The sequence below is a fragment of the Condylura cristata genome, unplaced genomic scaffold (genome assembly GCF_000260355.1).
Source record: "Condylura cristata isolate star-nosed mole 26May11 unplaced genomic scaffold, ConCri1.0 scaffold00062, whole genome shotgun sequence".
NCBI lineage: Eukaryota > Metazoa > Chordata > Mammalia > Eulipotyphla > Talpidae > Condylura > Condylura cristata.
The window spans coordinates 565,375-565,846 of record NW_004567163.1 but is presented as its reverse complement, the minus strand read 5'-3'; the positions used below and the strand labels follow the sequence as shown (position 1 = coordinate 565,846).

At 77.3% G+C, this 472-nt stretch overlaps 1 protein-coding gene across 1 annotated transcript in view; it reads left to right on the top strand.

Moving 5' to 3' along the window:
- Window positions 1-472, top strand: part of LOC105854586 — a 54,377-nt gene that overhangs the window by 51,834 nt on the left and 2,071 nt on the right. Inside the window, exon 11 of the mRNA XM_012734631.1 lies at window positions 24-213. Coding sequence (XP_012590085.1) covers window positions 24-213 — 190 coding nt within the window. The remainder of the gene's footprint in view (window positions 1-23; window positions 214-472) is intronic.

Below are 472 nucleotides of genomic sequence, written 5' to 3'. Positions count from 1 at the left end.
GGAGCGTCGGCGTGGACACCCAGGCCGCGGCCGCCGTCGAGCTCAGCCCCCGGGAGCCCGGCCAGACGGAGCCCAGCAAGGCTGCCGGGCCCGGGGAGCTGGTCACCTTCAGACCCAGCTCCAAGCAGCGGCCAGTGGTCTGCAGCGTGCCGCCCCGGCTCCCGCCCGCTGCGCTGCCCACCCTCAAGAAGACCTGGTCTGGCGAGCACGTGGGTAAGCCGCGGGCGAGGTGGCGAGGGCGGGCGAGGGCGGCAGAGCAGCGCCCGGCCGCCGGCAGAGGTCCTGGCACGCTGGCGAGGGGGCGGCAGTGTGGGCGAAAGGGGCCTTGGGGTGCAAGTGGCAGCCTGGCCCTGAGCCTAGGCCAGCCCCCGAGGCGGCCTCCGCCCCGCTGCCCACGGCCCGGCGGCTCACGGGCACCTGCCGTCCCCCTCCCTCCGGCACGGGCCACTGGCCCTGGGGACCCCGGCACAGC